Raw genomic sequence first — 19,477 nt, 5'->3', positions numbered from 1 at the left:
CATACAGACAGTTACCCGAGGGTGGGATCAAACCTAGGTCCCTGGCCCTGTAAGGCAGCAGTGCTAACCCACTGAGCCATTCCTGGCCCTTATGACTTTGACAAGCGTTGAACGCCATGAGCCTCAGGCTGATTGTGGACATGGACTGGTGGTAACGTCCCTACCTCAGAGCCAGGAGTACAAAGTTCCAGCTGCTGAAGGGGTCAGTGAACAGGTGGATGGGGGACATACCTGCAGACACACCTGGACCTGAACCATCACCAGCTGCTGTAGCTCCTCCTCCACAAGCAGAAGACACCCCCCCGGAAATGACGCATCAAACAGGAAGCCGAGGGTCAGAGTTCGGCGATTCTGCGTATCCAGGTGCTTTAAGGCGACTTTAAGAGAGTGGCGGCTGAGCGCCTTTATTTTTGGGCCGATTGCTGTTAAATTCCCTCCCCCCCGGGTCAGGAGGAGGATGAGCGGCGAGGAGGTGAACGCCGATTTCCACGAGCAGCTCCGGCTGCAGCGGCTGTTGGAGGGCGGACAGGCCGAGGAGGCGCGGGGCCGCGCGAGCACGTTCGTGGACGCGGACGGCACCGAGTTCGAGTGGGACTGTGAGAGGAAGGCCTGGTTCCCCAAGGTACGGCCTGGGGGGGGCCGCCCTCGCTCCTCTGTGCACCCCCCCCCCCCCCCACTCCTCCACCCCCCCTCCTTCCCGCACCCGCTCCCACCCCCCCTCACTCCCCCCCCTCCCACACACCCCCTCCCCTGCTGCACCCGCCCCCCCACTCACCCCCAGCGCACCCCTGGGGCTACACTGCCCTCAGCCAAACCACCCCCCCCCCCAAGCCCAAGGTATCACATCTCCTCCACTCCTGCCCCCCCCCCCCCCCATCTCCCCCTATCTAGTGTCTTTCTCACCTCACTCCTCCTCCCCCCTTTTTTTCATGTCTGTCTCTCTCTGTCTCTCCCCCACCACCAATCTTTCTTACTCTCCTTCTCCACACACACCCTGACCCCTGTGTCTGTCTTTCTCTCCCTTGCCTGTTTTCCAGGCTCTTATCTATCTTTCTGCCCCCACCTCAGAATGCACTCACTTCTTTTCCCTCTATCCCTGGATCCTGTGTGCGCTCTTCCTCTCTCTCTTTCTGTCTGTCTTCTCCATATCCTACCTGCTGTGCAGGGTGTTTTCCTCTCTATCCCCTGCCTCCCTTGTCTGTCTTCTCCACAAATTCTCTCCAGGGTACATCTCATGCCCATCCCTTCTCCTCCCCAATGTCTTTCTTTCATCGCCTTCCCCAGTTTTTCTCTACCCACCCAAAATAAGGTGCCTCTCTCTAATCCTATCCTCTTCCTGCACCCATCCTACCTGACTTTTTCCTCATTTGAAAATTTTCAACCACTTGTCTTGCATATCATGTCGTGATGACTGTTTCCAGATCACTGAAGATTTTCTTGCAACCTATCATGCAAACTATGGTTACGTTGAGGAGAACCCTGAGAATACTGGCAATTCTACCACTGAAACCGAGAAGACAGCAACAGTTCTACAAAAGTCTTCACAGAACAATATGCCTCAAGGGGACCCTAAAGAATCAAAGCAAAAAGGGGAGAAAAGAAAAGTGGATGCAGGTAATGTTATTTTTCTTCTGTCATCTAGCACTTCAGAAGTTGTTAATATGTATTGGATATTAATTAGTGTTTGAAAATTTGATTTACTTAAAGGACCAGGCAGGTCCCTGAGTGGATCACTGGTGGATATAGGTCACTACACTACTGTATTGATTTTGTCTGGAAACTCTGTGGCTGTAGATTTTTTGCCTTCAGAGTTGGCAAAACACTCTTGAATTTTACTGGTACCAGTGCATTTTCTCTATCTGGCATTCTTCTTTTTTTCTCTCAGTCTCCTCTTCAGGACCATTAGTGAGTGTAATCTGATGGTGTTAATTGTTTAAAATGCAAAGTTGATTTTTCATAAAATTTAGGATACATTGAGTACTGTAATTTGAGACTGTTCCCCCTTGGCAACAGTTTGAGGCCTAATCAAGCTGTCTGCAACTTTGGTCTTAAATTTGATCTTGAACTGATTGCATCATTACTGACCAGTATTGGTTCCCTGCTTTGATTTGATTTTAAAAATCTCTTGCACATTTTCACATCCTTCCATGATCTTGTCCCCATCTGTGTTAAATATTCTTAAAGCACTCAACCCTCTGAGATATCGACAGTTCTCTAACTCTGGCCTTTTGATCATCCCTGTGACTTCATCCAACAAGGGTTGGAACTCTGGAATTCCTTGCCTAAACCCCTCCAACTCTTCTTTTTGAAGATGTTTCTTAAAATTAACTTGCCCTAATACCTGTTTAATGTGGCAATGTCAAATATTGTTTACAACACTAGAGTGAAGTGTCTTGTAATTTTATAGTATGTTTAAGGCACTATACAAAATGAATATACGAACATATGTACCCAACAAGAGCCTATCTGTTGCTGTTTTTCATGTGTTCAACGATCTTGCCTCCACTACCTTTTTGGTGGTGGAATTTTCCAAAGTCACACTGCTCTCTGAGAGAAACAATTCTCATCTGATCTGAAGGTGCTCATTGGGTTTCCCCAGGTTACAACAGCAGCTGCACCCAAAATACTTAATTGGCTGTAATACACAAGAAATGTAAAATGATGAGGGGCATAGGCAGAGCAGACAGGAAGAACTGTTGGTTTATCCCTCCATCAAGACCAATCAGGGGACATAGACTTAAAGGAAAGAAGGTTTAGAAGAATTGTGAGAAAAAACATTTTCACCCAGAAGTTGGTGGGATTCTCGAGCACATTGCCTGTAAGGGTGGTAGAAGCGGAACTCCTCTCCACACCTAACTATTTAGAAGTGGACTTGCGATCCCAATTGCTGGAAAATGGGATTAGAATAGGTAGGTGGTTGATTTTTGAACGGTGTGGACATGCCTTTCCTGTGCTAGAAACATCAATGATTCCAATTGTGGAGGTTGCTATGTTAATTGCGTGTTCTTTCCTCTGTTCTTATCTCTTATTGAATTTTAATTTGAATAATCACAATGTTGGCATTAGTGATAACAGTTCACGCACATACTGGTGCATCTTGTGATTCATTTTGCATTGCTAACAGTTTTGAATCCTTTTTGAGGCTGATTTGTCAATTTCGCATTGTTGTCTTTAACTTGTCTCTTGCGATGGATGCAGATGTAATTGAACAGTCTCTGAAAAAGAACATGTGCAAGGTATTGTCTACATGGGGTGGCACGGTGGCTCAGTGGTTAGCACTGCTGCCTCACAGCTCCAAGGTCCCAGGTTCGATTCCAGCCTCGGGCAATTATCTGTCTGTGTAGAGTTTGCATGTTCTCCCCATGTCTGTGTGGGTACTCTGGTTTCCTCCCACAATCCAAAGATATGCAGGTCAGGTGAATTGGCCAAGCTAAATTGTCCATAGTGTTAGGTGCATTAGTCAGAGGGAAATGGGTCTGGGTGGGTTGCTCTTCAGAGGGTTGGTGTGGACTGGTTAGGCTGAAGGCCTGTTTCCACACTGTAGGGAATGTAGTCTAATCATGTCAGATTTCTGATAATGAAATTCTACAATTTGGTCACCTAGATAAACAATTTGAAAAGTAGAAAGCAAAATTCTGTTTTAATGCTGCAACCCACGTCATCGTTCATGCGAAATGACCCATCTTGGTCTCACCAACTCTAACTTATTTCACCATACTACTCAAGTAATTGATTCTGACGTTTTCAAAATTGTAAAGATGTTGAATTAATACTTGAACAACTGTGTTGCCTTACTGTCATGCTTTTCTGATTTTTAAGAAGCATGTAGTACTTACCATTTTGTGTATCTCATCTATTTTATAGAGCTTCATTCATATTTAACAATGCAATTATATCTTTTAAAGGCTGGATTGACGTTGAGGAGCAGAGGAACACAAATGTGTATGTGTCTGGTAAGTACTGGCTTCAGGACTGCATGTCACTTGACAAAAACAAATCACTTGTATAGTTGGGTTTGTTTCACCATGATGAAGTGCCTGTAATGATTCTGGTGAGTTGCAGATGCTTTTTAAGAGGCCAGCTCAAAGGTGCACTTCTGAGGCAAGTCTCAGTTTGTTATGACTGGAATATGGCTTTTATTGTAAAGCATGCTTGGATAAAAGACCGTAAGGTACTTTTCTTTGTACTGGGTAGCCAATATAAATATACGTACAGTCTTCTGACTGGTGAATAGATAACTGGCTGACTGTGTACATAGAAAGTTCCAACTTGCAAATTAGGTCACTTAAGAAGCAAAATTGCATGAGAAGGTAAAACCGCATAAGATTCCCTTACTATAACAGAATAAAGTGCCTTAAGTTTTTTAGTTTTTAACACTTACTTTGGATAAATATCTGCTATATGAAGCTGAAATAGGATGTTGAAAATTCCTCGAGCAGAATTCCCTCTAAAACTGTCGTGGTCATGTTTTGAGTACATTGCTAAGCTTTTGTTGTCAAACTAAAATAGAAGTATTCCTGCTGTGGAAAAGCAACAGGATGGTGGCAAGACAATGCGATTTTAATAACATTGGATAAGGGATGTGTTTAGGCTAGGACACCAGGCTGAACCCCACTGCAGTTCTTCAACATTGGCCTATGGATATATTGATATCTACTTGAGAGGGAAGATGAGGCCTCTACTTGATTTTAAAAATAGGCACCTCCTTTAATTCTGTTAGCAGGAATGCAGACTATTGACCTAGATTTTGTTCTGGTGGATTTGAATTCTATCTCGGGTGTATTTCAGAAGAGCAGTAATATTTTAAGGGACGAATTGGCTCCCCATCATCTCTCTGTTTTTGTTTTGTAAATATCTTCTATTTTGAGTACTTCATTCAGGTTTTGTTGTAGAGATAAAATAAAAGCAACAAACTATTAATTTTAAAGATCATACCATGACTACTTTGAAGTATACTTCCATGATTTTATTTCCTCCAAACAATTTTAAGTTCATGCTTCTTCAGTATATTGCCTGCTTCAGTGAATTACAACATGTAGAAGGGAAATGGTCCTGCACCATCAAAACTTTACTTCCATTTGGAATTCTGGGAGGATGTTTTTCGAAGTTATTTCTCATTTGTAGGACTACCTCCAGACATAACAAATGATGAATTTGTGGAACTCATGTCAAAATTTGGAATCATCATGCAAAACCCTGAAACAGAAGAATATAAGATTAAATTGTACAAGGACAAAGATGGAAACCTCAAGGGAGATGGTCTCTGCTGCTACTTGAAGGTACGCAATTATTTGACTGTTGATTCTGAGTTTAATATTTGCACTATATTACAGGAAGTGTGTTTCTTCCTTTCTGAATTATCTAGTTTAAGTTGAATCATTATCTCTACCAAATTCCACAGGGATGTCATTAACAAGACTGGCTAACTACACCTGATCCAATTCTAAATATTATTAAAACTGAATGTTACTATTTTTAAACTTCACATGAAACTGAATTGGCCATTTTTTTTCAAATATTTAAACTTAAAGATGAAAAATCATGTAGATTAAAAAGTAAGTTATTTCCTTCTGATGTGCGTTGGATAGCAGACAGACATTTATTACCTTCCAACCAAATTGACTTTGAGATGCCTGAACAATTAGGCTTCATGTGAAACTGAACTTTTTTTTTAAATGAGTTGGCTTTAACAACACCCCCAAGTTGATGAATCCGTGCTACTCCAAGTTGAGCACAAATTGTACAAAATGTCAAGTGTAGGAGGAACACAAGATACTGGGTTAGGGACATCAATATCCATCAGCAAGAGTGTCTTGGAAGTACTACTACTACTGATTTAAGTTGACCCATCTCTAAAGGGCATAATTGCTTGACTTGGTCTATAGCAGGTCCTGACTAAATCAACAAGCTGAAAACATCAACTTGGCCTCAACTTTACCAGTCTACCTGTTGCCATGCATGGCAATGTTGACAAGAGTGGTTGGGATAATTGGGCAAGAGGGTGGGAAATCAGGAAGAAAATGGAGTGGAAGAGTAGAGTTAGTCAGGATGTATTGGCAGGCCCAGGTATCAGGACAGGTCATGGAGGAGTTGTATGGGTGGTAGGCTGTAATCGGGTCAGGTCAGGAGGAGTTGGTCACGGGACAGCTGATGGTTCAGTGGGAGGAATTTGGGGTCCAGTTGGGTACTAGGGTCCATTTGTGTTGGGTCAGGGATGGGACTAGTTGGGGAAGCTGGGAATGGGTTTTGGGTGTGGTGGAAGGGGAGCGGTCAGTTGTGGTTAACCAAGAGCTTGGACTGTCACATTTAATATTTCCTGGATAACTGTCCAAAGTCTCTAGCTCTCACAGTTGGAGACTTCTGAAGATTGTCAGGGAGCAGGGAAATTTCACATTGCAAGTTTAGACTTCTCAGTGAATCCCTTTAGAATCAGCACATGGGGAACTCTGTGGGATCCTGACCTGCATCCCCTGGATCTGGGCTTTTATATACTTTTGATCAGATCACCTTTTGTTCTTCTAAATTTGCAAAATAAGCCTAGACTTATCCTGTCCCTCCATCATAGAATCAACCTAGTAAATCTTTTGGCACTCTTGTCGAAGACAGATACTTCTTTTTCTGAATAAAGAGACTAAACTTGTCACAGATATGGAGGAGGAGGTAGATTCAAAACTGAGATGAGAAACTACCACACTTGGAGGATTGTGAATCTGTGGAAGTTACTGGCCCAGAGTGAGGTAAAGGCAGAATCAATCAATGGATTCAAAAATGAAATAGATATGTTTCTGATTTTTTTTTTTAAAAAAAACACAGAATAAAGTGTAGTTGGGAAGAGGCAGGAGAGTAGAGTTGAGATCAGCCATGATCATGTTAAAAGACAGTGGGCTCGAAGGGCTGAATTGCCTACTCCCATTCCTAATGTGCTGTGTTCTTGTCTGTACACTCTCATAAAATCAATATAACTGCATTAAGACTTGTTATTGCATCTCTAATTCCTTCATATTAAAAGGATATAATACAATTTTCCTCCCTTGACAAAACTACTTTTTTGTGTTCCAGAAAGAATCTATTGACCTTGCTCTCAGATTTTTGGATGAAACTGAATTGAGGGGATATAAGCTACATGTAGAAGTCGCCAAGTTTGAGATGAAAGGACAATATGATGCCAGCAAAAAGAGGAAGAAAAGCAAAGACTACAAGAAGAAATTGCTTCTGCAGAAAAAGTATCTTTTATATCAATGATACCTTTTAATTGGGAAGCTTTTTTCTTAATTATGCCTGCAGAGTTGCTGTTGTCAGTAATCATCTGAGATTTACTATTCACATTATAGATTATGGCAAGCTTGGGTAAGGTGGACAAGAAAAGGCTGTTTCTATTAGTACAAGGAGAGGGGACATATTTTAATGTTTTGATAGAGATTTGGAGCAATATGGTGAAGTTTTTAAAATCAACAAGTGGTAATGAGCTGAAACTTGGTGCCCATCAAGATGATGGATATGGAAATACATAATGATTTAAAAAGTCTACTGGATGGGCACTTGAAGGAAATAAACTTGCAGGCTATAGGAATCGAAATGGGGAGTTGGTCTGACTCTGTTGTCCTGGGGAGAGCTGCTATATACTAACTTGGCCAAATGCTGCCTTTGAATTCCTGATCAGACTCTTGGACATAAAGAATACCAATCAGAAGCTATACCCTTCAGGAATAAGCCCATACTTTCTAATACCTAACTACACAGTAGATGGGGAGTGTAAAAATACGAACTGTCGTGCTCCAGACTAGATCATTTCCTTTCTGATTTGGTCTCCCAAAAGTTGCTTTATTCTCTTCAAAACTGAGCACAAGTAGCATAAGACCAGGTATGACTTTTGAGTTAGATTTTTCAGACTCCAGTTCAGCATCTTAATAGTAGTAAATTAAACTATCATTCAAAGAATCCTGTATGAGAACAAGAAAGAAACCTCCTTATTCCCATTAATGCAATCTCTTTATACTATTGAGCAAACTGTCTGATCTTGGCAGGCACTGGACTTCAGCCGTGTCTTTTTTAAATTGTGCCAAGCTTCCTGATCAATAGGATAGGAAGATTTGTAGAGCTCCTGCCCTCACTTGTTGTTTAATTGTCCACCATTCTTGAACAGGATGTGGCAGGACAGCAGAGCTGTGATCTAATTCATTAGTTGTGGAATGTTTTGGCATGCTGTTTCTGCAATTTCTCACCTACATGTCATGTGATTTGTTTAAGTGCAATTTTATGATTCTCATTGCCTGTACCACCTCATGATGCCCAGTTATGAGATGTTAGCTCTGTTCTGATTCGATCCCATTTAGCATTGTTTGGTATTGCAGCACGATGAATGGTACGTTCAGTGTGAAGAGGGAATTTCGTCTCTCCAAATCTGTGTACGGTGATCACTCCTATCACAGTCATGAATAGATGGATCTGAGTCAGGTAGATTTGTGAAGACCAGGCGTACTAGATATCTAGCTTCCTCAGCATCTGCAGCATGCCCAGTTTAGCAGCTATATCCATGAATATACACCAGGCTGTCTTGCTGCAGCGAGCCACTCTGGACATTTAAGTACTTCAGTGTGTTCTGTGTTTTTGCCTCCCTCTATGTTCACACCAAGTAGTGTTCAACATGAAGATGTATTGTTTCATCAGCTAAGGAAGTGGTGTGTGGTAATTGATAGAGTTCATTGACCATGTTTTACCTGATGCCATGAGAATTCATGGGATTCAAAAGTCAATGGAGGAGAGTGAGGTCTGCAAATGCTGGAGATCAGAGCTGAAAATGTGTTGCTGGAAAAGCGCAGCAGGTCAGGCAGCATCCAAGGAACAGGAGATTCGCCGTTTCGAGCATAAGCCCTTCTTCAGGAATGAAGAAGGGCTTATGTCCGAAATGTCGAATTTCCTGTTCCTTGAATGCTGCCTGACCTGCGCTTTTCCAGCAACACATTTTCAGCAATTCAAAAGTCAATGTTGAGGACCCCCAAGGCTTCTGACTGTATGTACGCTGCCACTTCTATAGGGTCTTTCATGCTAGTGGGTCAGAACATAACCAGGGTTGGTTATGCATGAAAGCAAAAATGATTATAAAAACTTAAAAGTTTGATTTCAATGTCCATTAGAGGGCTGAATGACGTGGTTCTTCCAGTCTTTAAGTTGCAGGAACTGAATAACTTTATTGCTTCAACATTTTTAAGAATTTATTTTTGAAACAAAAGCAAGATGCTACTTATGCTGGAAAGTAAAATGGTGACTAACTGTGCTACTCTCATTCCTGAACAGTCCCAAGTCAACCTTTTGTAGTACAGAAATAACACTGGCGTCTGTTGTGGAAAATTGTCCAGATGTGCCCTGTCCCAAAAAAAGGACAAATTCAATCCAGCCACTTATCCACTCCATTGTAAAGTAATGAAGTAGTTTTTGTCCCAGCATAACTGACGTCAGTGAAAACAAAGGAAAATTCACTCCACTGGTTTAACTGTGACCTAACATAAAAGAAAATGGTTGTACTTGTTGGAAGCCAATCATCTGTCCCAGGGTATTATTACTGCAGATGTTCATTTGGGAATGCTACCTGCATATTTCCCTCCATGTCATGGGCTGTTCTGATTTGAGGCTGTATAGTTGTTCCTTCAGTGTTATGAAATCGAAATCCTGGCCTTCCCAGCAGCAACAGACGGACTGTGGCATTTCAACTTGCCACCACCTTCTCGTGCCCCTACTTGGCTCCTAATTGCTTTTTTTTTTAAAATGTCTCCTCCCCGCACTTTCTTCACTCCACTTTTGTACCTGGTAAAAGCCTCTTTTCCTTCTAGGGCTACATTTTACCCAACATATTGAGTCTGCATTTTCTCCAATTCCTTTTTGAACGTTTTTCTCTCTCTCTCTCTCTCTCTCTCTCTCTTCTCTCTCTCTCTCTCTCTCTCTCTCTCTCTCTCTCTCTCTCTCTCTCTCTCTCTCTCTCTCTCTCTCTCTCTCTCTCTCTCTCTCTCTCTCTCTCTCTGCATTGTCCCTTGTCGGACCTTATACACGTTGACATAAACTCTCCTGAACACATTATGACCATGAGCAGCATCAGAAGGATTACCTAGTACAGTACAACCTCGATTATCCAAACAAGATCTCAAGGGTCTGATGTTTGGGTAAACCGTTACCAGAACATTTTGATTATCTGAACAAAATACTCCCCATCCATGTTGTTCGAATAATCGAGGTTGCCCTGTAAATGTTTATTCTCAGCAATCTGCTTATATATGGATAGGTCTTTTAAGATAGGTTTCTGTTGACAGCCATGATTCCTTGTTGTTAGGCAGCTGGATTGGAGACCAGAAAGAAAACCTGGCAGTTCCCGATTACGATGTGAACGAGTTGTAATCCTTAAGAACATGTTTCATCCAAAGGATTTTGAGGTAAGTTAAGGCACGCAGATGGATTATGCATTGATTTTTTTTACCCTTACTCCCGGTACAGGCATAATATGAATAAATAACTTTATGCAGTTTCAGGATTAAATCATTATTGGGTTTGCTCTAACCATATTATGATCTAATTGCACCAAAGATTGGATTAAATTAGTCTAAATAAACAAGTCTCCCACATTATTTGAAGTTCAACTTTTATCTCTATTTTCAGCTAGTCTAGTTTGAATTTATTTTGCATTGATCTTTAGCTATTTGAATAACATGGGTCACCAAGAGAATTATTGCTTTTTGTAACTTCTGTGGAATGCAGCGTCCATGAGTATTCATAGCATGCTTGTGAATGTACATGAAGTTCCTGAACATAAGTGCCAGGAAGCCCAATGTGACTTAAAGTCTCAGAAAATTTTATGCAAGGTTTTATCGGAATCTGAATTTTGGCCTCCTGTCCATGTACGTTTCCCCCCCTTCTTTCTAAGTGTTCTGGGCAGGCTTGAAAAATTCTGCCTTTTGTTTTACATTAGGATGTGTGGATGAATTGAGGCAACTCGTATTTCAAATTAGCACAGAGACAAAAAGAAAAGGGATGGCTTTCAAAATAGTTCTTGTCCGAGCATTTGTCCTATCAAAACTGGAGATTTTTCTACTTGCTGTGCAAAGATGAAGAATGCTACCAACAGTAATATTAAACTGTAATTACGTGTAATTCTATGCAATGAGTTAAATCAGCAGGAGAAAATGTCGCTGTCAATGATATGACTCATTTAAAGTTTACTAACTTTAAACTTTTTATAGGAGGATCCATTGGTTTTGAATGAGATCAGAGATGATGTTCGACTAGAATGTGAAAAATTTGGTCAAGTCAAAAAAGTGCTTATATTTGATGTGAGTATTTTTGTTTATTCAAAAATCATTCATTTTGTACATGATATGGTTTATTTGTGTGGATTATTAGAGGGTAATATCAATGAAGTTGCAATGTGGGGTACCACAAGATTAAGTACTTCAGGTCCCAGTTGTTCACTTCCTATATCAATGATTTGGATCTGGGACAACATGTAGAATTTCCAAATTTTGCACATGATGCAAAGCTAACCAGGAATGTGTATTGTGAGGAAGATGTTCTGCTAGTTTAAACGAGACCCACAGAAAAGCTCACCTCGTAATGTGTAACAGAGAGTGATAAAGAACTAACATCCTACTATTTAAAGAAAGAAATAACAAGTTATTCTTTAACTCCAAGCAAACAAAACATTAAACATCAACTATCTACACTGTAAAACTCCTTTGTCTGATCAATTTATCTATCTCCCACTCTACAAATCTATGCTGATCCGATAAGTTTTACAAAAAAATTTAAATTTCAAAACCATTCAGCTATGTCAATTCTCATCTGTATCTTCCTCCAGAGTTTTCTGGGCCTTTTCTTCGGTGTTCTGCTGTACAGATTTCATATGAACAGGTACCTTTCAGAGAGCGGTTCTGCGGGCAGTCTGTGTTTGTTGGTGCCCTTTGCCATTCTGGCTAACTGTTCAAAATGCCTGATTCTTATACCCCAAAAGAACCGATAGTCTCTTTGGTTTGATGTTGTCAAAACAGTAAAATTCACAATCAGTTGGATTTTGGTATCTTGGAACATAATTTAAACTGGCCAAATTCGAATTTGTCGTGTACCATAACAGCTCAGCTATTTGTTTCACAGCCAAATGTTACATTTTTAATCTTTTCAGCACAATCTGTATTTTAAGTCCTTGCCAACTTTTACTCTCTTAAAGGTACAGTACACCTACAATTTCATAACAGTAGATGGGACAGACAGTGCAACCTCTATTATCCAAACGTTGTTTATCTGAATTTCAGACTATCCAAATAAGATCTCAAAGCCCCAATGCTTGGGTGAACTGTTATCCAAGCATTCTGTTATCTAAACAAAATACTCCTCTGCCTGTGTCTTTGGAAAATCAAGGTTGCCCTGTAATGTAGAAGAATGATGTACTCCACTTTGGAGGGAAGAACAGATATGCAGAGTATTTTTTTTTAAGTGGTGAGAAATTAACAATTGTAGAAGTTCAAAGGCACTTTGGTCCTTATCAATAAGTCACGGAAGGCTAACTCAGTGGTGCAGTAAGCTTTTAGGAAGGCTAATGGAATGCTGTTGCAAAACGTTTTAAATTCAGATGTCGTGAAATCTTGGTTTCTATTTTTAGGAGCTCAGTTAGACTGCACTTGGAGTGCAGTTTGCAGTTTTGGTCTCGCTACCTTAGCAAAGATTTTAATGCTGTAGAAAGGGAACAACAAAAGTTCACCAGACTGTTCCCAAGGTGGAATGAAGGGAATTGAGCCGGTGTGCTGTAGAGTTTTGAAGAATGAGAGGTGATATAATTGAAACCTGCTTATTGTGGATAAGATGTCTCGATCAGGGAGCAAACTTTAAAAATTTAGATCTGAGATCAGCAGCTTTTCTATTAAACTGGGAGTGGGTGAATCTTTGGAATTCTCTCCTCTTGAGGGCTGAGGAAGCTCCATTTTTTTTGATTACCAAGCATAATCCAGAGGCTAAAGCTCTGAGGACACTGGTTCAAATCCCAAAGTTCCTTGAAAGTGGAGTCGCATGTAGATAGGATAGTGAAGAAGGCATTTGGTATGCTTTCCTTTCTTGGTCAGAGTATTGAGTACAGGAGTTGGGAGGTCATGTTGCAGATATACAGGACATTGGTTAGGCCACTTTTGGAATTGTATGTGCAATTATGGTCTCCTTCCTATCGCAAGGATGTTGTGAAACTTGAAAGGGTTCAGAAAAGATTTACAAAGCTGTTGCCAGGGTTGGAGAATTTGAGCAAAAGGGAAAGGCTGAATAGGCTGAGGATGTTTTCCCTGGAGCTTTGGAGGCTGAGGGGTGACCTTATAGAGATTTGTAAAATCATAAGAGGAATGGATAGGATAAATAGATAAAGTATTTTCTGTGGGTGGGGGAGTCCAGAACTAGAAGGCATCGGTTTAGGGTGAGAGGAGAAAGATTTGAGAGCTAAGGGGATCTGAATGGGTATGTGAACAGGAAGGTTCTCGAGAGATATGGGCCAAGTGCTGACACATGAGACTAGATTAGGTTAGAATATTTGGTTGGCAATGACAAGTTGGACCGAAGGGTCTCTTCTCGTGCTGTACATCTCTCTGACTGAGAGCAGCTTTTGGAATTTTAAACTCAATATTACTGTAGTTGAAGCTCGTTTTGTGGTTGCTATGAAACTGTTATTAAATTGTAGTGTTTAAAAAAACACTCTGGCTCAGTAACGTCTTTACCTAGTCTGGCCAACATGTAACTCCAGACCTCCAGCAATGTGGTTGACTTTTAACCAGCTTCTGAAATGGTTGAGCAAGCCTCGGTTCAAGGGCAATCAGGAAGGGACAACAAATATCCCATGAAACATAAAAACAAATGTATTAAAAATTGAAGATGTGTTTAATGTTGGATCTAATTTCCAGAGACACCCTGCTGGAATAGCCTCTGTAGCATTTAAAGAAGCAGAACAAGCAGATCAATGTATCCTGATGCTCAATGGAAGATGGTTTGGTGGACGCCAGATAACCGCTGAGACGTGGGATGGTGTTGTTGATTACCAGGTACGAGGGGAAAATTGATATTATTTTGGATGAATTAGAAGCAGGCCATTTGTCATCTTGTTAATTTAACGCACTGGCATTTTTTTTTACCTCAAATGTGTGCTTTAATTTTTCTAACCAGCTTCTGGAGGACTTTTTTTCCCCCAATTAGATAGCTTTCACACTAAGCAATCAAAAGCTTTTTTGAAAACTCAAGAATGCTGCATCCATTTCTCCTTTCCCAGTTTTGTTGGTAACATCCTCAAACAAAAAAAATCTCCAAGTTTGTCAAATGATTTCTTATTTGTAAATCCATGCTCACCAATCCCAATCAGATCACTACTATCTGTTATGATAGTATCAGTTGTCTGTTGTTCCCATTCTTTATCAATATTTAATGTTTTCCCTACTATTGATGTAAGGCAAACAGTTTTTCTTTCTATTACTGTATTGCTACCTTCCAATCCACAGGAATTGTTCCAGAAACTAAATAGTACAGAATAGGAACAGGCCCTACAGCTGTCTGTCTGTGTTGACCCATGATGCCAGTCTAACCTAATTTCATCTGTGTGGTCCGTATCGCTCTATTCCCTGCGCATTGTTTTGAAAGATGCACCAATGCATTGTCTATCTGTCTGACCACCTTCAACACTGGGATGTAGATCATCAGCTGGGGATTTGTCAACATTCACATGCATTATGTCTCCACAACAATCTTCTTCATATTATTTCCTTTTAACTCCTCATTCACCAGAGCTGCTTGAACGCGCCTCAGGCGACTGTGTGGAGTTTGCACATTCTCCTTGTGTCTGCGTGGGTTTCCTCCGGGTGCTCTGGTTTCTTCCCACGATCCAAAAATGTGCAAGTTAGGTGAATTGGCCATGCTAAATTGTCCGTAGTGTTAGGTGAAGGAGTAAATGTAGGGGAATGGGTCTGGGTGGGTTGCGCTTCGGAGGGTCGGTGTGGACTTGTTGGGCCGAAGGGCCTGTTTCTGCACTGTAAGTAATCTATTCTAATCTAATAATCTAAAACACTCTAGTTCTTGGAGATTTCTGTTGCCTTCCTCCATGATGATAGATAGACATTAGTGTAACCATTTAGCTTGCCTGTCATTTCTCTTTGCAGTTATAAATTCTCCTGATGCTACTGTAATGATACTCACTCACTCATTTTATCCATACATTTCCTTTTACGTGCCTAGAAAAACTTTATTGATCTGTTTTGTCTTGATTTTGGTAGTTCACATTCATATTCTGTTCTCCCTTTCCTTCTTAATTTCTTGGCCCTTTCATAGAATTCCTCCAGTGGTGAAACAGGCCATTTGGCCCAACAGGTCCACACCATCCCTCTGAAGAGTATCCCGTCGAGATCCATTCCACTCTCCTATTACTTTGTTTCCCCCAACTAATGCACCTAACCTACACATTCCTGAACACTATGGGCAATTCAGCATGGCAATTTGCCTAACCTGCACATCTTTGAATTATGGGAGGAAACCCATGCAGAGAGAGGGAGAATATGCAAACTCCACACACTGTCACCCAAGGGCTGGAATCAAACCTGGGTCCCTGGCTCTGTGAGGCAGCAGTGCTAACCACTGAGCCACCATGTCACTCTCTTATGAATGCCCTTTCTAGCTACCTTCAGTGGGACCTGAACATACGGGCGCAGACCCGAATTGATTCTCAATCCAGAAACTTTGTATTGTGTAAACCTCCCAATCTTCAGAACTACTATGTTCTCTGGCAACTTGATAGGCCTTTTATTTTGATACATTCCTGAACTGCCTTTGTTCACCACAGTTGACCGACTTGAGTTTTCGCACTTCGAAGGAGTGCATAGATGCTCTAAATCATGTCATAGATTGCCTTTGTACAGTCGTGCCTTTTAATTTTCTCGTATCATCTCAGTCAATTTGTGCTTCATGCCTTCATGATTTCCCTTAAAGTTATTAAAATTTGATTCAGTTTGAGCTGCCTCCCTTGCTAACAGAATGTAACTGTGAGGCAATGGAGGAAGGGTAACGGTGCAGGCATTGATGAGGAGCTGACTCAGTACTGAGGGGCTCTTAAGCTATACCTTTTCTATTTTCTTATTCTAAAAGCTATTCAAAATGGTGTCAGCTCACAATGACATTGTAAAAGCTTTCCACTATTTTATACTCACTGTAAAATGCAGGTGACAATAGATTCAGAATGTAAAATTTTTTCATAATGGTCACTCATGTCTAAAGGCTTTTCCAAAGCAAGATTGTTAATTAGCCCTCCTTCATTACATATTACTAAATCTAAAATAGCATGTCTTCTGTTGGTTCCTCAATATAAAACTGCTTGAGAAAACCATCCCTAACCCACTCAAGTAGGACATTTCTAATCCAAACATTTAGTTACAGGGCAAAGTTTAAACTAACTTCAAATAGGCATCTTACTGGAACTTTTGAGAAAATTTGAAGAGCGTGCCACAAAAACTTCTCTATTTTATCTAAGCAGCAAGATGTTTACTTTGATAGAAATGAAGTGCTTGCTTTCTTTTTTTTTAAAAAAAGTTTTTAAATAGTATTTTAAATTCTTCCAGATTGAAGAAACTGTAAAAGAAAGAGAATACCGTTTGAAGTCATGGGAATCCTTTTTGGAAGGGAAGTCTACCAATGACCCAAAGACTACAGAGGCAAGTGGTCAAGCATCTTTAGAAGTCTCAGCTCCTCCAGAGGATAGCACAGAACGGTCTGAGGACAATGGAAAGCAATCAGCAGGCAGTTTACCACCTTCAGAAGATAACGAAAAGTTATCAGCGGACACAGTAACGCTGTCAAAGGACAATACAAAACCTACAGTGGACAGCGCAGCACTTTCTGGGGACCATAAACACCAAGATGTGATTGATTCTACATCTGATACGGAGAAGGCGGAAGAGATGTGGATTGAAGAAAATTTATCTACGGACAGCAGTATTGATGGAAGTGTTGATGATGCAGAAGAAGAGCAGTGAGTTCTTACTGGGACCTTGCTTTTAAATGACTGCTTAAAAACACCATTTTTATCTGAAATATTGTAGAACACGGCTGGACATCTGGTGTGCAGGTTTTTAATTGTCAAGTTGACTGCTTTAATTGAAAGAAGCTTTAATATAGTTAATATTTGATGTCAAATGTGTATTTAAGGATTGTGCCATTTTATGCTTAATTGAGAGAAACCTTTCCCGTCTTAACTTCTTATCCACTGACTTCAATAACCGTTCTTCTCTGCTGGGAATACGTTGAGGTAAAACTGCAAATAGTTCTCAATTTTCTTTGCAGTTTCTTCATCCTTTTTCCATGCTGCCTGATAAAGCAGTATTTTGTTTCTGTATAGTTTACTAAATGTCAGCAGTTGTTGGCTGTGCCATCCGAATCACCCTTTTTTTAATATAATGTTTAGAAATTGATAAATTCCAGTCATGTAGGATGCTGCAGCAGAGTGCAAAGCTTTCCATGTGAGATCTCGCGCCATCTATCATTTGATGTTCCTAGTACCAGGAACCATGAGTGGTATTTTTCCCTTTACTTTCTCTCTCTCTCTTCAGTTGAGTTTATTGAGTTCATATTGCCGCAAACGCGTGAAAACAGTGGACAGGAGGTAATCCACTTCTGCGTTTAGCCTGTCTCTCACAAGCGTCATGGTATATACATTCTACTAAGTACCTGAAGCCTGTAATGTTCTGGGAAAGGCAAAACAGTTAAAACCCAACTAAGTTTTGAGGACGCAGGGGTTATCTCAATGAGGCAACAGAAACTGTTTTCTAATCAGACTGAACAGAAGTGCAATTTTAAAAATCTCCCAATACCAGGTTATAGTCCAATAGGTTTATTTGGAAGTACAAGCTTTCACAACGCTGTTCCTTCAGGCAGCTAGTGGGGCAGGATCATAGGACACAGAATTTATAGTAAAAGATCAAAAGTGTCATACAACCGATGTGATGTATTGAACAAACAGATTACTGTTAATTCTTAGAATGTGGCTGTTGGTTTTGAGTGATTTAATATGTAAGTGCAATTGTACACTTTATGGCTCAAAACTATTTGGGGGGGATACTCCGCCTACATTTAGGATCTCTTCTAAAAGTGGTGAAATTATTCTCTCTATAAATATGCACCAAGGAAATATCCTCTTTCTTTTAAAAGATGCGAATGACCCCTCGATATATTTGGAATAAACTGGAAGGAGGTAACTTCATTGAGCAGAAGAAACCATAATGGCAGTGAATCATTCCCTACACTTTGCATCTTGAGTGTTGCATGCTGTGTGTAATCTGGAAGAAAAGTTCAGTTTTAGTGATTTCAGTTATTGAACTATATTTAGGATTTAAAAGTTCTTTCCTTCATCACATCTAGATGCATTTATTATATCAAAATATTAATGTTTGTAAAGTGTCAGATTTGTTGACTTAGAAACTTCCAGTAGCTGTAGTCTTGTCAGATTCTGTTCTTCCTGTGAATTCCCCAACTGTTTCTTTACGTTTTATCTGCTTGAAATCTATTTGCATGATAGCCTTTCGCACATTGTTTCCCATTTCAGGTTTGTCATAGCATGTCTCCTCTGGGATAAGTTCAAACTTCTGTTTTCTAACTATTTCCCTGAGCTGCTGGGTGAAACACATTTAAAGTACCTGTTCCCCATGCCATCAGTTTCAATAAGTTTGATCATTTGGTATGGTATAGCTCTCAAAAGCTCCTGAAATAACATCCAGAAAATGTTAGGCATACTCAGCAAGTCTGACTGCATTTGTGTCGGTGGTGGGGTGAGAGAGAGAGAGACACACATTGTTTCAGGTCAGTTATTACTCTTCATTGTTCTCCTGAAGGACTGGCCCTAAAAAAAACATTGTCTTCTCAGATGCAGTTTGACATGCAGTGCTTTGACAGCACTTTCTAGGATGTGCAGTATTTGTCTTCTGTATTTTGGGGAAAAAAAACACTGATTCATAAGTGATCATCTTTTCCACTGGAATAAAATTGTACTGAAGAGGTTCTCAAGTATTGCCTCAATTATTTGCAGCAAATAAACAAAAAAAAACCCTTAAGACAGTATCTAATAGATCACAAAATGTAAGAACATTTTCTTGTGCATTTACACTTTCTTTTTAGGATTATTAGCATTTTGAAGGTATCACCGTCATCTCTCGCATTCCCATATCACTAACAGACATTGCAGATTTAGTTTATGGGTCCAAATTGTAAGATCCTTTTTTTTTTAATTTGTTAGTGTCTCTCCGGTTGCTCTCTCATTAGAAAGAGTTGACTGGTGGTGGGTTAATCTGAGGGTCACCTTGCCTCAGTCCTTCACAGCAACCTTTACCAGTGTGGGAATTGACCCCATGCTGTTGGCATCCTGCTGCATCACAATTCAGCCATCTGGTCAACTGAGCTAACCAACCCTGTTCTTTTTTATTTAGGAATTTCCCAAATTGCT

At 40.5% G+C, this 19,477-nt stretch overlaps 1 protein-coding gene across 1 annotated transcript; it reads left to right on the top strand.

Moving 5' to 3' along the window:
* Positions 1-340: 340 nt before the first annotated feature.
* Positions 341-19,035, top strand: LOC132824996 (HIV Tat-specific factor 1 homolog). Its single transcript, XM_060839957.1, has 9 exons — positions 341-622; positions 1,422-1,614; positions 3,906-3,953; positions 5,125-5,279; positions 7,060-7,223; positions 10,322-10,421; positions 11,226-11,315; positions 13,914-14,051; positions 16,605-19,035. The coding sequence occupies exons 1-9, from the start codon at positions 458-460 to the stop codon at positions 17,016-17,018; spliced, it is 1,467 nt and encodes a 488-aa protein (XP_060695940.1). The 5' UTR covers positions 341-457; the 3' UTR covers positions 17,019-19,035.
* Positions 19,036-19,477: the final 442 nt, after the last annotated feature.

This window comes from Hemiscyllium ocellatum, chromosome 19, assembly GCF_020745735.1.
Source record: "Hemiscyllium ocellatum isolate sHemOce1 chromosome 19, sHemOce1.pat.X.cur, whole genome shotgun sequence".
Taxonomy (NCBI): domain Eukaryota; kingdom Metazoa; phylum Chordata; class Chondrichthyes; order Orectolobiformes; family Hemiscylliidae; genus Hemiscyllium; species Hemiscyllium ocellatum.
Note: the sequence above shows the minus strand (reverse complement) of the source record. Positions and strands in the feature narration are given on the sequence as shown.